At 36.1% G+C, this 20,047-nt stretch overlaps 2 protein-coding genes across 9 annotated transcripts; both read left to right on the top strand.

Annotated features, from left to right (window-relative positions):
* The first annotated feature begins 2,591 nt into the window (after window positions 1-2,591).
* LOC132155044 (zinc finger protein 414-like) lies at window positions 2,592-7,184 on the top strand. Of its 5 annotated transcripts, none has more exons than XM_059563815.1 (8): window positions 2,592-2,708; window positions 2,800-2,843; window positions 3,062-3,131; window positions 3,218-3,328; window positions 3,486-3,591; window positions 4,064-4,599; window positions 6,430-6,582; window positions 6,947-7,184. In XM_059563815.1, exons 3-8 carry the CDS (start codon window positions 3,125-3,127, stop codon window positions 7,021-7,023), a joined length of 990 nt encoding a protein of 329 aa, XP_059419798.1. In that variant the 5' UTR covers window positions 2,592-2,708; window positions 2,800-2,843; window positions 3,062-3,124; the 3' UTR covers window positions 7,024-7,184. The 5 variants fall into 5 exon arrangements, 4 of the variants coding, with proteins under 4 accessions (XP_059419798.1, XP_059419797.1, XP_059419800.1 ...); XR_009437219.1 differs by lacking the exon at window positions 2,800-2,843 and adding an exon at window positions 5,765-5,835 and having other exon boundaries at window positions 2,603-2,768; XM_059563814.1 differs by lacking the exon at window positions 2,800-2,843 and having other exon boundaries at window positions 2,603-2,768.
* A 652-nt stretch (window positions 7,185-7,836) lies between these two features.
* LOC132155043 (protein ENL-like) lies at window positions 7,837-19,626 on the top strand. 4 transcript variants are annotated; one of them, XM_059563813.1, is made up of 12 exons: window positions 7,837-7,988; window positions 9,516-9,696; window positions 12,379-12,461; window positions 14,818-14,961; window positions 15,061-15,186; window positions 15,475-16,083; window positions 16,169-16,250; window positions 16,324-16,432; window positions 16,621-16,720; window positions 17,000-17,065; window positions 17,171-17,242; window positions 17,982-19,626. In XM_059563813.1, exons 1-12 carry the CDS (start codon window positions 7,977-7,979, stop codon window positions 18,108-18,110), a joined length of 1,713 nt encoding a protein of 570 aa, XP_059419796.1. In that variant the 5' UTR covers window positions 7,837-7,976; the 3' UTR covers window positions 18,111-19,626. The 4 variants fall into 4 exon arrangements, with proteins under 4 accessions (XP_059419796.1, XP_059419794.1, XP_059419795.1 ...); XM_059563811.1 differs by having other exon boundaries at window positions 17,000-17,074; XM_059563812.1 differs by having other exon boundaries at window positions 16,166-16,250.
* Window positions 19,627-20,047: the final 421 nt, after the last annotated feature.

Genomic DNA, 20,047 nt, shown 5'->3' with positions numbered 1-20,047 from the left:
ATTTTATAGGTTTTAAACTGTTCAAGTCAATTAAATATATAAGTATCTCATCTTAATCGTTCAAGTTTTTTTCTTTTCCTTTTTATTATTTGTTATTGTTAGATTCTTTTAATATAACTTAATTTATTGTTCAGAACTGGTCTGTTGTGAGCAGGGAGGATGTGTGGCTCCCTGCAGCCATCTACTGGTCATCTCGGTCAATTAAAAATGCATAAGTTTTGATAACTTTGTTAATTTTTTGTTGTTACTATTTCCTTTAAAATTCCAAACGAAATGCATAAGATAAACATTAATTACTTTAGTTAAAGAATTACCCATATTGTGTATACGAATCAGTCTCTGCTAATAATTAAACTGTTTTTTAACAAAAACCCACCATTTCACTCAACAAGTTAGGCAATGACTTTGCTTGGTTTCTCTACATAATCCATTCACTATTTGGAAAAAAAGTTTTGTTTGTCTAAGATGATCAAATGGCCACTTATACTGTTTCAGGAATGATAAAAACGAATTTTTTACGCAAGAGAATTTGTTAAATCATGCCCCGAGTCATTAAGAGAGTATTAATGAAAGTTAGAAATACTGTCCCAGGCAAAGATAGAATTTGCTATAATATAATTAAACAAATGAAGTAATACTTAAAGCAATATTGCATCTTTTTAATAAAATATGGATAAGGTCAACTGCCTTTATCATGGACACAAGCTGTCATAATTCCTGTTCCAAAACCAGGGAAAGATTCTTCAATAGCAGGAAATTACAGGGCAATTCCTCTGACATCTAACCTCTGTAAAGTGATGGAAAAAATGATTGTTAACCGCTTATATTATGTGTTGGAAAGCAGAGGATTAATAGCTCCCTATCAGTATGGCTTCCGACCAGGTAGATCTACTTCAGATGCATTATTAAAACTAGATACTGATGTAAAGAAGGCATTAACATGAAAGAAGTTTTAGTGGCAGTATACTTCGACATTGAAAAGGCATATGATAGGATGTGGAGGGAAGAAGTGCTATTAAAGTTGCAGAGAATCGGAATTATAGGAAGATTTTATAATTTGGGTTTTAAGTTTCTTGTTTGGTCGATTGATTCAATTCAAGGTGGATAGTGTATTATCTCAGATGGTAAATGTATAAAACAGAACTTCTTAGAGAAGTGCTATAAGTCCTTATTTAACATAATGATCAATGATGTGTGTGAAGGAATTAATCCAGGTTTTTTAACAGTATTATTTGCTGATGATGGAGCAATGTGGAAGAGCGGAAAAAATGTAAAATATATTGTACATAAAATTCAGGAAGCAATAGAAGGCGTAGAGAAATTATCAGTGAAATGGGGATTCAGATTTTCTATACCCAAAATGTGTTGTCAGTTTGTAAAAAAAACAACAAAAGGATTTCTGAAAATCTTACCTTTTATTTTTATAAATACAGCCATTAGAAAGGGTAACAAAATGTAAATATTTAGGTGTGTGGTTTGATTCTAAATTAACATGGAAAATCCATATTGACTACATTGAAAAGAGGTGTAGTAAAGTACTAAATCTAATGAGATGTATAGTATAGGCCAAGAATGGGGGGCAAATAAACAATCAACGATCACCTTATACTGTGCACTTCTGTTTTAAATTATGGATGTATTAATTATGGATCTGCATCAATCAGTATGCTTAAAAAAATAGATCTTATTCAAGCACAAGCTTTGAGATGTATTACAGGTGCAATTAAAACAAGTCCAATATGGGAGGTTAACAGATGGGACTTCAGTATACACAGCCGAAATGGTGGCAATTCAAATGGCACTTAGTTGGGTAGAAGAAGTGATGCGTAATAAGGTGGTGATTTGTTCAGATTCAATGGCATCACTTAACAGTCTTCAAACTTTTCAAACTTTTAGATATGACATCCTCATAGAAATAATGAATATATTGTATAGATTAAGACATGCTGGAATAATAGTTAATTTTGTTTGGGTTCCAGCGCATATTGATATATCAGGAAATGAAAAAGCTGATAGGCTGAAGAGTCACTTAATCTGAATAGTCCTACTATTTCAATTTCAGGGTGGAGTATTATTAAAGAACCTTGCAATTGGAAATGGCAAGGGAATTGTAATGACTGTAAAACAGGAAGACATTTTTATAATATACAAAACAGAGTCAAAGCAAAATTATACTGAACTTAAGTAGAGAATTTAACAAGACTAAGGATGGGTCATACAAAACTAATTCTACACTTCTTATAATAGGAAACCACAGAACTGAATTATGTGAAACATGCCAAGTAAAGGAAACAGTTGATCATGTTGTTAATCTGCATATGAACAGGAAAGGAATTAACTACAAACAGAATTACAGAATTTAGCATGCAGTGGATTTTCAATCTACAACATATTAAACACGAAACAAAGATGTGGCAAAATAATAAAGACAAATTTAAATAGTGGTTTTAAGTATACTGTAGAATATAGAATTCATAACATATACCTTGACTGAAATCAGTTCACACTCCAGCACAGGAGGGGGCGGTATTCACCTTAAAAGCTGCTATGCGATCCGCCAAAGAAGAAGCAGAAGACTCACTGACAAACGGGAACGTAACGTAACGCACGTACTAGACGGGGTGGAAATACAAGCTAGATAACCGCTTTCATTTGAATTAATGTGTTTTTAAAAATAATCTTTAAAAACTTTGAGAAATCCATTCAAAGTAAGTGTCACAGTAACTGCACTATACATAATTGCTCTTGACCACGAGTAGTGCACACAGGTAATGTGATGTTTTGTTGTTGTTTGTCTAGCTCGTCCGTCTGCTGGCTCTGCGCGCGTCCTTGATCGATTGTTGGTGAGATGTTCTGTTAGTTTGGGTCAATGGATTGCTTTTTTTTATTGATCAAGTGCATTTTATTCTACTAATTGCTTTTAAGTCTACCGTGTTGTTCCTCTTGCGCACCTACCTAAGAATTCACTACGAGCCATTCACTGAAAGTGTGCATGAGCATTACTGAACTGTAACATATTTGATCATTTATCTAGTCTAAATTAGAGCAATTGTTATCCTAGAGTGCAGGTCTGGCTGAAACCGGAACCATCCCACTAACGTTACCTCAACTATAAGCAGTCAGCATGGAGGGTATGTCATTATCGGTGCTATGCTTTAATTTGCTGTTTCAATGTCCATGCATATTAAAGTAGAAATTGTATGCAATGTTCCACCAGGCTGTCAAATGTCCTGCTCGTTTTATGGGTGCGAGAGGACCTACAACAGTCCAGAAGCACTGAATAATCATCTTCAGGACCATCAAAAGAACACTGACAAGTCTCTCCCAGGTATAACATCAACATGCGTTTTAATTTTTTATTTTTTTTTGCACTAGTGCACTTGATGAATAAAAGCTGTTTATAAACATTTATTCAATTAATTTATAACCATAAACCATGTCACATTAGCAATTTGGTGTCTAATGCACAGTCCTTTATTCTTTAGGGAAAACTTTCCTGTGCTCTCATATAGGATGTGATGGTTCATTCAACAACATGCAGCAGCTAATGGAACACATGAGGCACCACTACAAGCCAAATTATTTTTTCCTGTGAGTTCCTATAGCTTTGCTTTTAGGTTTCTTTCTTAATGAGGTTACATTTATTATGTTGTTTAATTTGACTCCTTTTAGGAAATAGGGTGCATTTTCATTTTATGCTGACTGTAAAGAGCTGTCTTAGTGAATCACTTTATAAATCTGCTCAAAATCTCCGAAACCAGGTAGCCATTTTCTGCTTTCTAACTCTTTAAATATTTCTCTTACTTTTTACTATATATAATTGAATATGGTGATCAAAATAAAAATAAAAAATCACCTGTCAATTCAATTTTCTCCTTCTCTGAAAACACTGTAGTTAAAACATCTAGTGGTATGAGTTTTTTTTTAAATACTACTACTACTACTACATGTAATGTACTTTTATTTTTATTTATTTGTATTTTATTTTTACGCACTTCCGTTCTGCTCTAATGTATGATTCAGCTTTATGGTTCTTCATTATTATCGTTTTTATGTCCTTCAGGTGTGAGAGCTGCAGGGCCAAACTGCGTTCTTACCGTACTCTTCTCAAACACCTGCAGACCTGTGCTAAAGTTGCTAAGAACAAGGCTGCAAAGGTTGAGACTGGAACGGCACCTGACGCAGATCCCACCAATGTTCCTCCCATTTCCGGTGACCTGGATTCATCTGGACCCCTTTTAGGCCCAGATGTACCTGAGGACATGGAGTCTATGCCCTCTTTGCCCACAAATCCAACACCAGCAAACATGACCGTAACCCAGAAGCCCCCAGAAAACAATGCTAACCCCACACCTGCAGAGCCTGCAACTGTACCCCTTGACACTATAAATCCTGCCTCAACCGAAACTCTTCCTTGCCAACCCGAATCTCCCTACAGCTCCTTTCCACCCACTCTGTCTCCTGTTAACCCAGCCTTCCAGGCAGACCTGGGCCTACAGCAGCAGCAGAGGTCTCCTAGGTCTGGTCCTCCCAGTCTAACGGCTTCACCGCCCCTGCCATCACCACCAGGATCAAACGCAGTCTGGAGGAAGAACCAAGGTGAATGAATCTCCTAAATCTTTCTTCTTTGAGCGAGGAAAACATACTTAGTGTCATTGCTCACAATGGGTTTCATTCACTAACTGTGCGTATACATGAATTTGTGCCTGAAATCTGATCACGATTAAAACTTTTAACATTTCATTTTAAATTCTAAATGTATTGAAAAAATGTGTAAAAAGAAAAAACAAAAACACTTTTGCCCACAAAATCAAAAATACAATACAAACAGCAAGTCATTACTGTTTTCTGTTTGGATATATTTTAAAATGTAATTAATTTTTTTGATGGTAACGCTGAATTTTTACTCCAGTCTTCAGTGTCACATGATGCTTCAGAAATCATTCTGATATGCTGATTTGGGGCTCAAGAAACATTTATTGTCAAAGTTGAAAATCGTTTTTGCTGCTTAATATTTTTGTGGAAAACATACATTTTTTACATGATTCTTTGACTAGATGCGTTTAATAGAAAATTTTTTGCATTTTAATCTTTTGTTACATCATGAATGTCTTTGCTGTCACTTTTGAACAATTTCATATGTTAATGTTTTTTAAATCATTTATATTCAAAAATAAATTATGCAAAAACTACTTACCCCAAGCTTTTGAACAGTAGTGGATCATGGTTTCTTCAAAAAATATGAAGCAGCAAAAACAGTTTTCAACACTGATAATAATAAAAAATGTTTCTTGAGCACCAAATCAGCATATTCATATAATTTCTGAAGGATCATGTGACACTGAAGACAGGAGTAATGATGCTGAAAATTCTGCTATGCCATCACAGAAATAAATGTAGTTTTAAAATATATTCAAATAGAAAAAAAATTTGACCTGTTTTTACTGTATTTTTATTGATTTATTTTTTTTAAATGCAGCCTTGGTGAGCATAAACGTTTATTTATTTATTTATTTTATTTATGTTCTCTTTTGCACATAAATAAGAATAATCCAGATAATTATTACTGAATGAGACCCAGTGTTCCTTAAATCATCCTACATTTTAGACCCTGTTCACCTGTGTATATTCCGGTTTGCTCAACTGAACTCACCTGCTTATCAACAGGTGTGAGTTCTTATGAAAGAGAATTTGTAAGTCACTTGGGGGAGGAAATTGCTGCTTTGAGTGAACTGTGTTTTGTCATGTTGCACTGTCCTGCCAGACCCGCCTGCGCCCCTTTTGCACAGATGGGACGCTCCGAGCAGTCAGAGTTTAAATAGAGATGAATTACAGGTGAGGCACAGAGAATCCACACACACATTGTTTGAGGAAACAATCTGATCTTCCCTCAAATGATGCTTTAGATGCTAATCCTCCTCCTCTAACCGGACTCCGTGTTTACCTGGGTCTGCCATCTAGCTGTACGACCCAGTCCACTCCCATATGATCCTAAACACATATGTCCGGCTGCTTCACTAACATGTAATAAAACATTAGAGAGTGTGCTTTCAGGGCCAGTGTTGCTTTACGTTTTCCTTTTCCATTAGCACTTTCTATCGAAAATCATGTGATCATTTCTGGCAAAAGATGGTGCTGTATCATCATAATTGACCATGTGTGGAGAAGTTGACAGCTCTTGCTAATTCCAACACCTTAGTGCCCATATTCATTCATCTAAACAGGGTTCATTGCCTTCATTATGTGAATAATATATTGCTCTTGTATATATGAGCCGATGCCAGTGATCACTGGGGTTCTTTTTCCAGCTCAGTATTATACTTTTTACTGGTGAAGGTTTTTCTGTCTGTCTACAAACATTCTCAATGAATGTTTAACCATGAATATAATAGTCTTTGAGTTAGTTTTCCCATGAATTAAATCTGTCAGGTCAGTCCTTCAACTGCCGCATCCTGTGGGAGCACACAAGAGGTCGGTACAGTTGCCTACAGTGCGGACACTGCACCCCAGACCGGGGGGAGATGACCGCTCACATTGAGGGCCAGCACAAGAACCCAAGGGGCAAAGTGAACAGTGATCATGGTATGACTTCTGTACTTCATTGTTTAATTCTAAACATTTTAATGAATGAAATGCCCTTTTTATTTTATTAGCCCAAAAATGAAAATTCTCTCATTATCTTACCCTCAAGTTGCTTCAAACCTGTATGAATTTCTTTCTTCTGCCAAACACAAAAGATATTTTAAAGACTGTAGGTAACCAAAGAGTTGACTGTAGCCACTGACTGGTATTTTTCCCCAAACTGTACAAGTCAATGGCTACCATAAACTGGTTACCCTTTACAAAGTCAGCAAGTATATGATAAACAGTGTTTTAAAAAATATTGTGCAAATACACAATATAGGGATGCGATCTCCCCAGACTGAACCTTCTGTGTATTTTACAGATACAGAGATTGGCAGCGCATCTTTACTGGCTAAGACTTCACTGCACTCTGAGAACTCTACTTATACACAGCTCTAACATGAAATGAGATGCTAAACCTGCTGAATCACAAATAACTTTTGTAGTAGTATTTTATACAGAGGGAGAAACTCAATGTTTTCATTTCACAGACAGTGTGGAATTCAAGCATCTGTGGTCTGGATCTGTCCATATCACTATTCAAACACATGAAGTGCCTCTTGTCTTGTCTTCAGTAAGCATTTATGAGTCATCTAGACAAAAAAAATTCTTGTTAGGTTTCAAGTAATTTGGAATGGCATATAAATAAACTCAGTAATGTTATGTCACCTACGTTTTTATTTTACAATTTTACAGTAGACCGTATCTCCAATAGAGAACAGTATTCATGTTATAAAACTTAATGTGTTCGAATCAACATGTTCAATCAATTTCAGTTTATTCAAGAGTGAACAAATTTTTTTTTGACTAGTTGTTTCTGTAGTGTTTAGTACTTGCAAATAAAAATCTGTCTGATAAACTAGTTTAAATTGTGAAGTGAAGTTCATCTATTTTACTTTGAAATAGTACATGATTATCTGTGGAGGGATGTGTTTCTTTTATTATTTAATAGTATATACAATGGTTATAAGCTTATATATATATATATATATATATATATATATATATATATATATATATATATATATGAAATGATCATTCTGAAATACTTTCAGAAATGCACGAAAATGACTGAAAAACTTCCGTAAATATACAGTGAAAGGGTGGAGTGACTTTAATTATTTGCATAGTGCATTAGCAAATACATAAAGTGGATGAAAGATGTAGAAGAAAGAGATGGGTAGATGAGAGCCATTCTGCTTTTATTTTAAAAACTGTCAGTGTCGCGGCCATTTATTCAAACTGCTCCGTTTCTCCCTTCACACTCCTTCAGATGTGTAACAGCGAGGATGCACGTTCAATCTACTTCAACGCTTTTGTAAATAGATCAAACAACCGGAACATAGACAACAATGGAGAACATGGTAATACGACTTTACTGACTCTGCCAGACGTACAGTAGTGAGAAATATACATGGTGCTTTATCATTAAAACATTTATTTTGAAAGACGCGATGCCAACGTTTCTGTGAAGATGATTAGGATGCTAACTTAGCCAGCTAGTCTTTTTTACGAGACTAAAAGCAGGAAACCCGCGGAATTACATCCGTGTTTTATGAACATTTTTGTCGTGACGAATATATGCTTATAGAAACCAATATTTCCTTTCATAATCCTCAGCGTTTGGCTCATAGTACTGAATGACTCTTGAGTTCCTGCACTCACTAGCTGTCCAGCTAGCCTGGACCTGTCTGAAAACCTAGTGAACTGCCTACATAGACAGCACTTGGGCGCCTTAGGAGCGCGCGAACGCTTCGACGGTTAAACATGCTGTCTAGGTAGGGTGCTCACTAGGGTTTGAGACAGTCAGCAGGAGAAAATTCTTCCATTCCAGAGTTGGATGGATTAGTAATGTTGGCCTGTATATGAAAATCAAAGCATAGATTCTAAATATCATAATATTCAATCTGCTGTGTGCATCTGTAAATGATTAAAGAAAAGCCAAACGGCTCTTATTTGACATGGAAGTGTGAAAGGAAGTTCTGCAATGTCTTTGATTAATTAAACAATATCTGACGAATTTTAATATTAATAAATACCTCAGAGGTCACTGATTCAGTAACATTTCCATCTCTATACTATATTCCAGAGCTCTCACTGACTTGATTTTGCAAAATTTACATTATAATGACATAATTGTTAGATTTCAAAAATAGAAATAAAGTATATATGTTACACACATTAATATACTATGGGATGTTGATTTACCTGTAGTGTTCAAACTTTAAAAACTACTACACTTTTTCACTTTGTCTATCTATATGTCCATTTGTCCGTCCATCTCTCTCTCTCTCTCTCTGTCTGTCTGACAGACTGCATAGCTTTAAAACATTGAATCGTCAATCTTATAAACCCACTGGCCAGGTTTTCTCAAGCCAACTTAAAGTATGAATTGACAAACTTTTTTTTTTTTTATCTAGCTATTTTGACATGAACATGTTTTCTCGTGTAGTTTTGTATTGTGCAGTCATTGTAAAATTGCTTTAGCTACAGACAGGATACAAACTCAGCCAGCATTGGCAAAGAATTTATTAACCACTGAGCTAACGCATAGAAGCCTTTCAGTCATTTTGTCTCCATACCAAGAAAAGCTGTAAACCATCGCACACATGTAGACTGTCAGAGAACTGTGAATTTCCTTCTCTAGCTGTCAGAGAGCAAAAGCTGGTTGATTGTTTTCACAGATGTAAGCTGTCAGTATAACACTGGTGTTGAGAAGTTGGTCGTGAGCTTCTTTTAGTCTCACTCTTGAGTTAAACGTGTCACTCATAGATGAAGTATCTTAATCATTTTTTTTTTTTCTTCTTCCATTTCAACAGTACTACAGTTGTAGGACTCATATTCAGAATAGAGAAGAGTGACAGATGACTGCTGCTTTCCTCTTGTTTCAGTGCACTGTGCAGGTGAAACTAGAGCTGGGACACAGAGCCCAGTTAAGGAAGAAAATCACTACAGAGGGCTTCACACATGACTGGATGGTGTTTGTTCGGGGCCCAGAGGCGTGTGACATCCAGCACTTTGTGGAGAGAGTTGTCTTCCACCTTCACGACAGCTTCCCAAAACCCAAGAGAGGCAGGTTTTAATTTGAGTCAAATTTGTAACACTGTGACTTAATAGAGTTCCCACAGCCATGTAGGTTTAAGCCCCTTTCAATCAAAGAAACCATTTGTGTGGAAGCCCATTTTCTTCTGTTATCATGTTTAATCTGCCTTTTTAGCTCATGCTGTTGCCCAAGCTAGTTTACTTTATGTAGTTCCACCATATGACTAGATATCCGTCTCTATTATAGATCAGTGATTCAGATCTAATTTTAAGATTTATGTTTATGAGTTGCATATGAAATTTCCATCTATTTGGATTAAAGAGTAAGTCATGCAATGAAGCAAATGCACACCTTTGTTAGAAAGAGAACTTAAAGAAGACATAACTGCTTAGAATTAGCATAAATCTGTTCTTTGTGAAAACAATTACATTTATTCAGTTAAAAGTATTAATGTGGTTAAATATGGCTAGCCGTGGAACAAGCAATCTTCAGCTAAAATGTATGAGACCGAAACAAATTGGATTTATTTTTGGTAAATATATAAATATGTTTAAAAAACATTCAGTATGTTAGTAACAAAAGTCTTACCTCTTTAATTTTTGTAAGACAAATATGTCTCTCAAATTCTGTTATTATTCATCATTTATACCTCATGCCATTCCAAACCCTGACTTACTGTTTAATAATTAAGATAATTATTAATGCAACCTGAGTGGTTTCTGTCCCTCTATTGAAAGACCAGGTAACCAAAACTTAAAAGATCAAAAATTAATCCAAATGAATTGAGTCATTTAATTCAAATTAGGGATGCACGATCATGATTTTTCATGGCCGATTCCGATACCAATTTCTTACAAGCAAACCGGCCGATTCCGATTTATTTATTTTTTTAAGCAACCAACAAGAAAGAAGGAAAGTATGCATAAACCTGATGTTTATTTGGTGTTTAATAGGCCAAACTGGCTTTTAGCTATTGAAAACAATAACCGTAACCATCTGAAATTAACAGCAGTAACTGCACAGTAAGTAGCCTACATTCAATACAAACATAGATGGTACAGACATCAGCATTTAGCTTTTGTTTTTGAATTGGGTTGAAACTACATAGAACTGGCCTTAAATGAAAAGATTAACTGTAACCATGTGAAATTAAAGGCAACAACTGCATAGTTCTACAATCCAAACAACACATTCAATAAGATGTTTCTTAATCAGCATTCAGTATTTGTTTTAGTTTTTAAATTTGGTTTTACATACAAAATGTTAAAATCAAATAATGTTGGTGCGAATAAAACAAAGATGCAAAGTGTTTCATTCGTCCAATTAAAAAAAATATAGGGTAATGATTCACATCTATACTTTTTTTACTTGAGCCAATGAAAAATAAATAATTATTTGCTCAAGTTAAAAAATATAAATGTGAATCATTACCCTAAAATTTTTTCATTGGATGAATGAAACACTTTTTTTTCAGTGTGCTACAGCAGGTGATTTTAAATTAATTCGATTTATTTTTAAGGTAAAAGAAAAATAATAATCCTATACAGAACTGACGTTTACTTCTGGCTGGTTATACTTTACAAAAAAAAAAAAAAAAAAGCATTTCAGTTTTGTCACAGTTTAGTCAGTTTCGTTGATCATCCAACATGCGAGAAGTTGAGCTGAACATCCCTTCACTGTCTCCGCTTGTGCAGGGCGCGGACAGCTACAGTACGCTTGCGCAGGGAAAGGCTCTTATTTGTGCGCCAGTACACCAGCTGCTGTTTGCTTCCCGCTATCTGTGCCTCAGACGGGAAGCTCTGCACTTCCAGTGCTGAACGACTGTCCGTTTCCTGCACACAGATTTCGAAATACTTCCACACAAATTACATGATAGTGAATGATTACAATGTAGTATGTGCACGCGCGTGCACTTCTGGAAAAAACGGCCGAAAAAAAGACCAAAAACCGGCCGATTGCCAATCACGTATTTTAAGTAAAAACCGGCCGGTTCAGATTTATGGCCGGTCAACCGGTGCATCCCTAATTTAAATCTTGTAAAGAGATATAATTATTTTATATGATTTTACAGAATTCATTTAGGCTTTTATTTGCATCTAAACAGTGGTGAACTATCCCTTCAATTCCTTGTAGGTATGTTTCACGAATGAACTTTCAGCAATTCAACCAATTTTTTTCTGTCATATCTGTGATTTGTTTATTTGCCACAAAGTAAAAAAGCTGGACCAATATTGTCTAAGTGTTGTGATTTCACTCATTTTTGCCAGGTGTTGTATTTGAAGGTGTGTTATTTTTTGCTGTTACTTTCTCCTGTCCCAGTTAAATGTGCTAAGAGAACTATAAGTTAGTCATTTGTAGGATGACTTCCCAAGATGTTTAAACAACACTGTTTTCAGTGGTGCTTTCAAAATATCTCCCTATTTGTTTGAGTGGTCTGATATGTCAACCTTTGGCTAAACCAATGATGTGGTTTGGGGGCGGGGCTACCAGAATAAAGGAATGTTGTGAAAACCTATTCAGAATTTTTTATTTTTTTTTGTCATTCCATTGTGTCAGTAGTGGCAAAGAAATAGTACACTTCACCGTATTGTAGTATGTACATGTAAATAGTTCATTCTAGAATCATATTTCTGTTTCAGTACAGATATTAATATATGTGTAGTTGTTAATATTTAACTATGCATTTTCACTTTTGTTTCTTTATTTCACAGTTTGTAAAGAACCCCCATATAAAGTGGAAGAGTCAGGCTATGCTGGTTTTCTCATGCCTATAGAGGTCTATTTCAAAAACAAGGTGAGCACATCCCATATCTACAGCAGTATCTGTATTTCTTTATCTTTGACATGAATAACTGTTGTTTCAAGCAAAATGTAAGAAGAGTTAAGCACAGTGTTGCACTCAGTCTTTATAGATGTGTGAGGGTGTGTTCTTTTTAAGCAGTCTGGTGCCACAGCATTGAAAAAGTGTTGTGATGAAGAGTTTTACAGTTCAGTAAAGGTAAAGGTCACAACTAGGTGAACTAGTTAGGCACTGGGAGCTAATAGATTTTACAGACACGCTAAAAGAAAACTGACATGCAGCTACTGAAGTACTGAGAACTTGGAGGGGGTGTAAATGGTAAGAAATGGTACTTTTCAAAATGAACTTTTCCAGATTCTGTAGTGGAATATTTATGGGGTTTTTCCATTTTTTCTCGTTTCCTGTAATGTAATCAACCAAAGAGCATACTTTGTTCTGACTTTACTGTAAATGTTACACATACTGCTAGAATGAGGTTCAGGTTTGATACTGATGTTCATACTTTTATCAACAAAATTTCTTTAAATTTAGTGTTGTCAAAAGACCCGGTACTTCGGTACCAAGTCGGTACTAAAAAAATGAAAATGTGACGGTACCAGGTTTCTGTAAGTACCGGTAGTACCGAGGTCCCGTTCAAACCCGGTTCTTGACGCATACAGCGCTATGATTTCCGTGAAGGAGAAAACGAGGACGGAATCTCAAAATCCAGTCATGAAAATGAAACTTACATTTTAATATGGACAGTCAAAGAATTTGTCAAAGTTAGCATAAATTAATCAAATCTCCATATGGACCAGTATTTAAATGTTAAGCCGCAAAAGTTGGTTGAAATCTGAATCCTGCATGTTCTGCGTGTCTGTGTGAATGAATGAATGGCAGAGACGTGCGGGTTTGTTTACTATAGCGACCCTCTACATTGCAGTACACCACTCGCATATGCTACTAAATCTTCCTTCTGGCGACTAAATGATTTCTAATATTAGCCAATGGCTAATAAATTCTAAGATTTTATTTGCCATTGTGTGAGTTAGAGGCTAAGTATAAGTTTAGCTCAGATATATGTTCACTCGCCAAACACTCTCTGACTGAGCACTTTAAAGTTTCACTATCAGTCAGGCGATCTGTGTGATTCAGTTCATCTCAATGGATGCACAGCGCACTTGTGTTTAGTGTACCTCTAGTGTGAAGGCGCACAGATCGCTGTCGCTTTCTCTCACACACACGCAGAGACCGAGAGAGAGAATTGACGCACTACATTTAAACTATTCTTGGTTGTATTTTTTCCTGTCAAAATAGTGGCATATCTATGGAAATCCTCAGCTTTTAGCTGGGTTTTCCGGTAACGTTAGTGTGTGGAGTTAATGCGCAAATGGCAATCTCATTGGCTGGCGCTCACCTATTATCGTTCGTTTTGATTTCAGCAAATCAGTTCGAGCGAATGCACAAAACCCGATTAATATTCATGAATCCAGCAGCTAATTAATCCTTAGTAATCTTTAGTGTGTTTTTATAGTTCTTATTAGAATTCGTATCAATATTATCTTATCAGAATTCTTGTTAGTTTTTCTCACCTCCTTTTTTTTTTACAGAATCACTGAATGACAAAAAAAACCACCACCATTCCAGTTAAAATGTTCAGTTAAATTGACTAATATGCATTTAAACATGGTTATCAAGTTTACTTCTAATTACTAAAGTTCTAATTATATATCAGTCTGGCGAGTAAACTAAAATATTTAATGGCCAATGGCGATTCAATTGCAGAGGTGTCCGTAGAGGGTTGCATAGACTGAAGCGTGTGACATTTGCAGTAATCTCAGCATCTGCCATCTCAATGTGGACATAAATACATAAACAACATCACCAGAACTGTTCTGAGTCACTTCACAAGCATTTTACTGCTACTACTGTTGAGAAAATTAATAAAACTTTTTAAAGAAATAAATCACACAATATTTCTTCCATGTTTTAATTTTAATAGCAAATCCTTTATTTACTAAAAAATAGAATGTGTTCAAATTTCATTAATTAAAAGACAAATAAAATTTGGGTGAAACTTGTTTACTGTTTTTTGTATAATTGTATTACTTGTAAAAAAAACTTTAATCACAATTTTAAATAAGTAAATGGCAATAAAGAATGGCATTGGTTTTATTTTTAGTGATAAAAAGTGTGGTTTTTTTTGTTTTGTTTTTTATTAGCATATTGTGTTTTGCTTTGGTACCGAGAACCGTGGATTTTCACTGGTATCGGTACCGAATACTGAAATTTTGGTACCGTGACAACACTATTTAAATGTATTTTTTTTTTAATCTATAAAGCCTGAGCATGCTTGTCTCTCTGATCACAGGAGGAGCCTAAAAAGGTGTGCTTTAATTATGACCTTTTCTTGAACCTGGAGGGCAACCCTCCTGTCAACCACCTGCGCTGTGAGAAGCTCACCTTTAACAACCCCACACACGAGTTTCGACGCAAGCTGGTCAAGGCCGGTGGGGTGAGTGGGACTGTTTGTCTTTGCTTTTTCTGTACCTCTACTATCAGCTCTTTTCAATGGATTCTCTCTCTTTCTGTTCGGGTGTTGTTCTTGTCCCAGGCTGTAGTTATTCCTGAGGGAGCGGAGTTGATGCCAAGGCCGAGTCCAGATTACCCAATGCTGCCTACTATTCCACTCTCAGCCTTCTCAGACCCCAAGAAGATCAAGTCCTCTCATACGGTAAAGGTTAGTAATAAAGTCATTCTTTGGTTTATTTGAGTTGTTTAAATGACTTTCAAAATGTTTTAAAGTGTTTAAGATATTCAGTATCCTATATGGTTTTGCTTATAGGGAAAAAATTTACATTATATCACCATTCTTTCCATAGTACGTTATACAGATTTTTTAGTCCCGTTCTGTTTTCAGTATGATTCTATCCCACTCTGGTGTCACAGGCTCACTACCACAGTAGTATTCTGGGTTGCTTTTCGAATATGTATTCAAAGATCGGTCATTTTAAAACTTTTATTGTAGGAGTCGAGTAAAGATGGAGGAAGTGGGAGCAGCAAAGGCCTCAAAGCCCATAAGGCAACCAAAGAGCACAGAGAGCGCACACGAAAGGATTCAGAGAGCAAGGCCACGTCCAGAGAGAGCGACCGCGAGAGTAGCAAGTCTTCACGAGAACAATCGTCATCCTCTTTTTCAAAGAAAGCCCCAGACGGCAGAGGAAAAGATGACGTGAAAACAGTGCCTAAAGCAGCCTTCAAAGAGCCCAAACTCACAGTCAGAGAGTCCAAGATGGATGGCATGTCTCCAAAAGGTGGAGGAGCAGTGACGGGCGGAGGGGGACCTCTGGACGCTCGTGTCCCAAGCAAGCGGCCCTCGACTGCCACAGAGTCTCCAAAGCTGAGTACCAAGAAACAGAAGAGGATAGGCTCCGAGGGCATGAAGGGGCCTGTGAGCGGAGCCTACAGCGGCAGCTCTCCCCGCATTACCTCAACAACACCCTCCTCGTACCCTGAGAAGAAAACCCCTAAAGATAAAGACCACTGGGCAAAGATGAAACCAGAAGTGCAGGAAGTGAAAAGGCGGCCAGACTCTGACGAATCCAACTCTGAAGATGAAGCCTCGTCCAAATCAGAGGTATGTTTTGGTCTTTCGATCAGCAGAAGATGGATTTGAATGGATTCGAATGTAATGGAGCTCAAGGATGTTGTTTATTTAGCAGTCGGCTCCATCCAGTCCATCTAGTTCCAGCTCCAGCTCCAGCTCTGATTCTGACTTTGAGCCGTCGCAGAAGCTAGGCCAAGGTACTGAGTTTAATCATAGTAGTAGTAGTGTGTCCCCTCATTCAGTTTGGTTGAACGTGATGATTGTGTTCAGGGACGCTTCGTTCTATGGTGGAGGATATGCGCTCTGAAGGCTCTGATGATGACAGCAGCTCTGAGGTTGAGACGCCCATGAAGGCAACTCCACCCAACCAGGACTCTCGGTCTGTGCCAAGGACTTTGATCTAATTTGGTCCTATTTGAATTTCAGTTCAAATTTCTTGAAAAGGAAACATGAAAATCAAAACAAATTTCTGTACATTCATATTATTGTATATTACATGTATATTATTGCATATTATTATATCATATTATTATTATATTACACACAAGTTCATTTTCTTGTTTTCAGTTTAAGCATGGACAGTGAAAGTGATGGCAATGAGGAGTCCCGTCCCCCCAGCCAGGAAGCCCCCTCACCTCTACCCAAACTCAGCTCAGCAAACCTAAAGGTAAGACTGGTATTGAATTGCAATGAAACTTTGGACTGGTTTATACACCACATAATTGGTGCAGGATTTATTTTGAAAACAATTTTCACTCGGAAATTTCACAAATCACTAAGAAATGGCACGTAACGCATGGAATTGAAAATTACATTTTAAATAAGGAAGACTGGAATAGTATTTTTGTGTAAAACTAGTTTTATTTAAAACTTGGAAAAATCATTCTTTAACAGTGGATCAGGTTTATATTTGGATTTCATTTGAAATGTTTGTATCCTTTGTCAGATGTTAGGAAAAAAGAGCCCAGATTCTTGCACCCGTGAGAAGGTGCTCAAGAGGGGATACGACAAGGTAGGAAGGGTAAATAACTGATTTATACTCATCAGTGGCTGAAATACAGATTTTTATTACACATAAAACTACAGTGGAGGTTTCTAATGAGTGATCTGATTACAGGCTTATACAGAGGAGCTTGTGGACCTTCATCGCAGGCTGATGGCTTTGAGAGAGAGGAACATTTTACAGCAGGTAAAAATAACTTTTTTCTTCATTTGGGTGTATTTTAAGTAATTCTTGTGTCAGAGAAATAGGTTTCTGTAATTACCACAAAAAAAATTATAATAATATTACTCCTATTAATAAATTTGTAAAAAGTATTTTTTGATAAATAGTATCCTTTTAATATATATATATATATAAAAATCCCAAACCTGACAAATTCCATTATCATCATGGATTGTACATTATTCCATTATACATGCATTATCAGATCTTTTTTAAGGAATTAAAAGCATTAACATACACTACTGTTCAAAAGGTGTTTTTTTTTGTTTGTTTTGTTTTTTTAAGAATCATCTTATGTTCACCATGGCTGCATTTGTGATCAGACATGCAGCAAAAACAGAATTCTTGTGAAATTGTATTACAATTCTAAATATCTGTTGTCTATTTTAATATATTTTAACCTGTCATTTATTCTTTTCAGTATCCCATGATCCTTCAGAAATCATTGTAATATTTTTGTGTAAACCGTGAAAATGAGTTTTTCAGGAAAGTTTAAAATGGCAGCATTCATTTAAAAATAGAAATGTTTTGAAGCAAAGTAAATGTCTTTACTTTCACTTCAGATCAATTGAATGCATTCTTAAGAAATTCTTAAGGTAGTTTCTCTCACTGTAGAACATCTGATATGCGTGGTTCAGCTTTCAGGAGTGATGTTGGCTGCTTTTTGGTTGACATGCATTTGTGTGGTTATTTTTTTTTTTAGATTGTGAACCTCATAGAGAAGACTGGCCATTTCAACATCACCAATACAACCTTTGACTTTGACCTGTTCTCCTTGGATGAGTCAACTGTACGTAAACTCCAGAGCTACCTGGAAGCCACCTCCACATGACACAAGGAAGCTGCTCGGCAGTGAGAGAGGGCTCCAAACTGACTGGGGGCAGAGGGAAAGGTATTGAAAGCAGAATACAAATCCACAGGAACAAACAAAAACAAAACGAGCAATCAAAAAAAACAACAACAAAAAAAACTTTATACTGTAATAGAAATAAGCAAAAAAAATGGACCAGGGGCTTAAAGGGGCGGTATTCAGGGTTTATCTAATAACAGCACTGCACATTGCACTAAGAAACAAACTGTTGGCACAATACTGTCCAAAAAGGACAGGATCTCGCATAGGAACCGTGGAAGAGATACCGAATTACAAGTAGGTACATTTCAAGACTGGTTTTGCACCAAAGCTGTAACACTGGTGGAAAGGATCCTTCACTCGGATCTTTATGCAGGGGCGATGACTGAAAGACTGTGTCCCCTCTATACCCTGTCACTCTTCTGCTCCACGTACATCAACCACTCAGCACAGCTTGGTGGCGTGGAAAGAGCCCAACTAGATCAATCCTTATCAGCATACTGTTTGTGTCTGCATAGCTTTGTAGCCCCATGTGTTGAATAAAGTAATACTCTCAAGCTTTGGTGATAGACGCTCCCTCGGATCAACTAAAGGGGAAAAGCTATCTGCCTTTGTAGTGCCTTTTTAAAATATCATGTTTTTAATTATAATTGTTTGTGAGTCTCTCATTGGTCTTTGGATGATCAAGATTATCTGTCAACATTAATATGCCTGAAATTGACATTCCAGGCCCTTTAAACACAGTTTAATACCTGTCCGTAGAGAACACGTTACAAGAGAACCGTTCTGCATGTGTGATCTGAGAAGGTCTTGTGCATTATTCTATGTTTTTTGATGGTCAGCAACATGAAGTCAATTTGTTATGCATTTAAAGTTCTTTTTGTAGTTTATTTAAGTAACTGTGCACTTTTTCTGGTCACTTCAGTGCTTTGTAATTATCTGATAACTATATTTAAGGTTTTTTTTTTCTTTTCTTTTTTACATAATATTGACTTGCAAAAATGTGCAGATTTTTGTCAATGTTTTTAAATGCATCTATTGAAGTCATATTGATTAATCGATCACTTGAGAGAATATGCACAGATTGAAGGGGGGACTTTTTTTGTCTGTATTCCAATGGTGCAATTGGAAAAAGAGTCTTATGTTCACCTGAAGTATTATACAAGTGAAAATGTATTTGTGTCAGATACGTATTGTCTGATGACATTGCTTTTTTAAAAGCATACCTGCTTGACATGTTATTCTTCATTGTCGATTGCCAGTTACCCTTTTGATTCTGAATAATGTATGGTTATAAAGTAAACAATGTTTTCAGTGAAACGTTTGTGGCAGATGTATGTTACATCATGGGAAAATTGCAGTGATCTGTTTTTTTGAATGATTAACACTTGAATAATCACTTGCAGGAATATGCACACAACCCTGTACATTTATCAGCTATCCTCAGGACTATTGGAAAATACAGAAGATGCTCATAATAAATCCACATATTACAAAACATTATAACTTGAGGTGCAATCTGGAAACTTCTAGTAGGTATTGTCACCGTGTTTGCTTCTCTACCATAAAAGTAGCATATCCATATCAAGGGGAATGGGATCTTTTACAGTATTTATGCAAACATGTAACAGTATGCATTATAAAGGCCACCTTACACTGACTGAAGGCTTAAATTGTGGAACCATTAAATCTTGTTCTCCATTTAGTATTTTTTATCAGTATGTGTGTTTATAAATTTACTTTTCATATGACTTTATATGACATACCTACAATTACTTGCCTTTCAGGATGAAAGAAAAAAGTCATACATCTCAAGCTCATTATTTAATGCAACATTTTAAACATGACTGACACATTTTCCAGACTGTTATAAACATATAATAGTCTAGCAGACTTAAATAGTATGAAATTGTAGAATT

Source organism: Carassius carassius, chromosome 12 (assembly GCF_963082965.1).
Source record: "Carassius carassius chromosome 12, fCarCar2.1, whole genome shotgun sequence".
NCBI classification, from domain to species: domain Eukaryota; kingdom Metazoa; phylum Chordata; class Actinopteri; order Cypriniformes; family Cyprinidae; genus Carassius; species Carassius carassius.
This window is presented reverse-complemented; position numbering and strand designations above follow the sequence as displayed.

Coding starts and splice junctions, on each gene's coding strand:
- LOC132155044 (XM_059563815.1), top strand. Junction 4,600..6,429: donor AGTCTGGAGGAAGAACCAAG/GTGAATGAATCT, acceptor TAAATCTGTCAG/GTCAGTCCTTCAACTGCCGC. Junction 6,583..6,946: donor CAAAGTGAACAGTGATCATG/GTATGACTTCTG, acceptor TGTATTTTACAG/ATACAGAGATTGGCAGCGCA.
- LOC132155043 (XM_059563810.1), top strand. Junction 9,697..12,378: donor CTTCCCAAAACCCAAGAGAG/GCAGGTTTTAAT, acceptor TTTATTTCACAG/TTTGTAAAGAACCCCCATAT. Junction 14,962..15,060: donor AGCTGGTCAAGGCCGGTGGG/GTGAGTGGGACT, acceptor TTCTTGTCCCAG/GCTGTAGTTATTCCTGAGGG.